At 43.4% G+C, this 2,500-nt stretch overlaps 1 protein-coding gene across 1 annotated transcript in view; it reads left to right on the forward strand.

The window, feature by feature from the left end:
- Positions 1 to 2,500, forward strand: part of LOC146967091 (uncharacterized) — a 33,585-nt gene that overhangs the window by 4,499 nt on the left and 26,586 nt on the right. The window contains exons 4-6 of the mRNA XM_085762169.1: positions 767 to 799; positions 899 to 1,195; positions 1,336 to 1,431. Of these exons, the coding sequence (XP_085618295.1) occupies positions 767 to 799; positions 899 to 1,195; positions 1,336 to 1,431 (426 nt within the window). The remainder of the gene's footprint in view (positions 1 to 766; positions 800 to 898; positions 1,196 to 1,335; positions 1,432 to 2,500) is intronic.

The raw sequence follows: 2,500 nt of genomic DNA on the forward strand, positions 1-2,500 counted from the left end.
CCTTTATTCTGAAGGAGCTTTAACACAAACAACTACCTTTATTTTGAAGGAGCTTTAACACAAACACCTACCTTTATTTTGAAGGAGCTTTAATACAAACATCTACCTTTTATTCTGAAGGAGCTTTAATACAAACATCTACCTTTATTCTGAAGGAGCTTTAACACAAACATCTACCTTTATTCTGAAGGAGCTTTAACACAAACAACTACCTTTATTTTGAAGGAGCTTTAACACAAACACCTACCTTTATTTTGAAGGAGCTTTAATACAAATATCTACCTTTATTTTGAAGGAGCTTTAATACAAACGTCTACCTTTATTCTGAAGGAGCTTTAACACAAACATCTACCTTTTATTTTGAAGGAGCTTTAACACAAACATCTACCTTTTTATTTTGAAGGAGCTTTAATACAAACATCTACCTTTATTCTGAAGGAGCTTTAACACAAACATCTACCTTTATTTTGAAGGAGCTTTAACACAAACATCTACCTTTTATTCTGAAGGAGCTTTAACACAAACATCTACCTTTATACTGTATGGAGCTTTTATTTTGAAGGAACTTTAACACCAACACCTACCTTTATACTGTGTGGAGCTTTTATTCTGAAGGAGCTTTAAAACGGACACCTACGTTTATACTGTGTGGAGCTTTTATTCTGAAGGAGCTTTAAAACAGACACCTACCTTTATACTGTGTGGAGCTTTTATTTTGAAGGAGCTTTTATTCTGAAGGAGCCCTCATGTCTGGTCTCGTCTCCAGGTCTGGACCAGGATGTGGATCTGGATTCGACAGGTCTGTGACTTTGATCCTCGCTCTGTGATGATGTAATGAACAGTGATGGAAAGAGAGCGTCTGATTGGTCGGTTGACGTTTCCTGTCTGTCGGTCACAGAGAGCACCGTGCTGGAGCAGAGCAGCCCTCTGATTGGTCGGCAGAGCACCGTGGTGGAGCAGAGCAGCCTTCTGATTGGTCGGCCGGATGGACGCTGCTCCTCCCACGCGCTGCAGACGCTCAGCAGAGTTCACTGTAAAGACTGTGACGACAAGGAGCCCGAGCACCGCGCCTCCTCTCAACACGCCTCCTCTCAACACGCCTCCTCCTGCTCCTCCTCCTCCCTAGCAACCGGGCCACGCCCCCTGGAAACCTCCACCATCTACTGTAGAGACCGAGGCCGCAGCAGCAGGACAGGTGAGACAGCATCACATCCTCTGTTGCTCCTCCTCCTCCTGCTCTTCCTCTTCCTCCTCCTCCTCCTCTTCTACCTCCTCCTCCTCCTCCTGCTCCTCCTCCTGGGTGTGTAGTGTGACAGATGTGTTTGGCTCCTCCAGATGTGCTGCAGCTGTGTCTGGACCGGTCAGTGGTGTGTGTCAGTAGAGCTGCAGCCTGCTGCGTCTCTGCTCTGACACACACCTGGAGGCACGGAGGTACTGACTCCTCCTCCTCTGACTCCTCCTGCTGCTCCTCCTACGACTCCTCCCTTCTTCTTCTTCCTCTTCCTCCCACTCTTCCTCTCTCCTCCTCCTTCTTGTTCCCTCCACCCATGAAGGTTCCTCATAGGCGCGTTTCCACTGCAGGAACTTCGGGGTAATTTCGGCCCTGAAGAAGTCCCGGTGGGGCTTGAGATTTACTCTGTGCTGATTGGTCAGACTCATGTGACGCTAAGAGGAAGCCCCAAAATAAGATGCATTTTTATAACCCAACGTTACTAAAAACGGCCCGAAAAAAAGAGAGAATAACTCAGTAAAAGATGAAAGTAGCAGTAGGCCTGGTAAAAAAAAAAAAAAGTGGTAAATAGTAGGGGTGGGAGAAAAAATCGATTCACATAAATATCGCGATATCTCTTTTGACGATTTTTAAATCGATTTATTATTTTTGGAATTTTTTTTAATATTGTGCAATGTGCATTTGTTCGCCTTTTTTACATCCAGAGAGTCCAGGTTTGAAAAGGGTTTAAGTTCACTTTATAATGGAGTATGTTCATTTATAGGCTCCTACAGTGTTTGTGTGCAGATAAACGTTAAAAATGCTAAAGACTAAAAATCATAGAGAGAATCGGCAATATCGTAGAATCACAATTTAAATTGAATCGCCATCCAAACAATCGTAGAAGAATCGAATCGGGAGAAAAGCGTATCGTCCCAGCCCTAGTAAATAGGCGATCGCGGGATTACGTGACGATCGAGACGGCTTTTTTTTTTTTTTTTTTTTTTTTTAAGGAAGCGTCTATACTGACAGAAAAAAACAACAACAACAAGAGCAGTAAAAAAAAACAAAAAACATTTTTTTAAAAACCGCTGCACAACGACCACGCAATGATGGAAACTGTTGCACGTTGCCATCAGAGCCCGGTGAGTCCTGTCTGCAGTGGAGACACGGCTCCAGGGCTTGACGCTAAGCTTTTTTCCAAGTAGCACTGTGCTACCATGCTGAAAAATTTAGTAGCACACAACATTTTTTAGTAGCACAATAAAAATTTTGTAGTTTTGGTGAAAA

The sequence above is a fragment of the Trachurus japonicus genome, chromosome 19, assembly GCF_045865225.1.
Source record: "Trachurus japonicus isolate A0001 chromosome 19, Traja_1.0".
Taxonomy (NCBI): domain Eukaryota; kingdom Metazoa; phylum Chordata; class Actinopteri; order Carangiformes; family Carangidae; genus Trachurus; species Trachurus japonicus.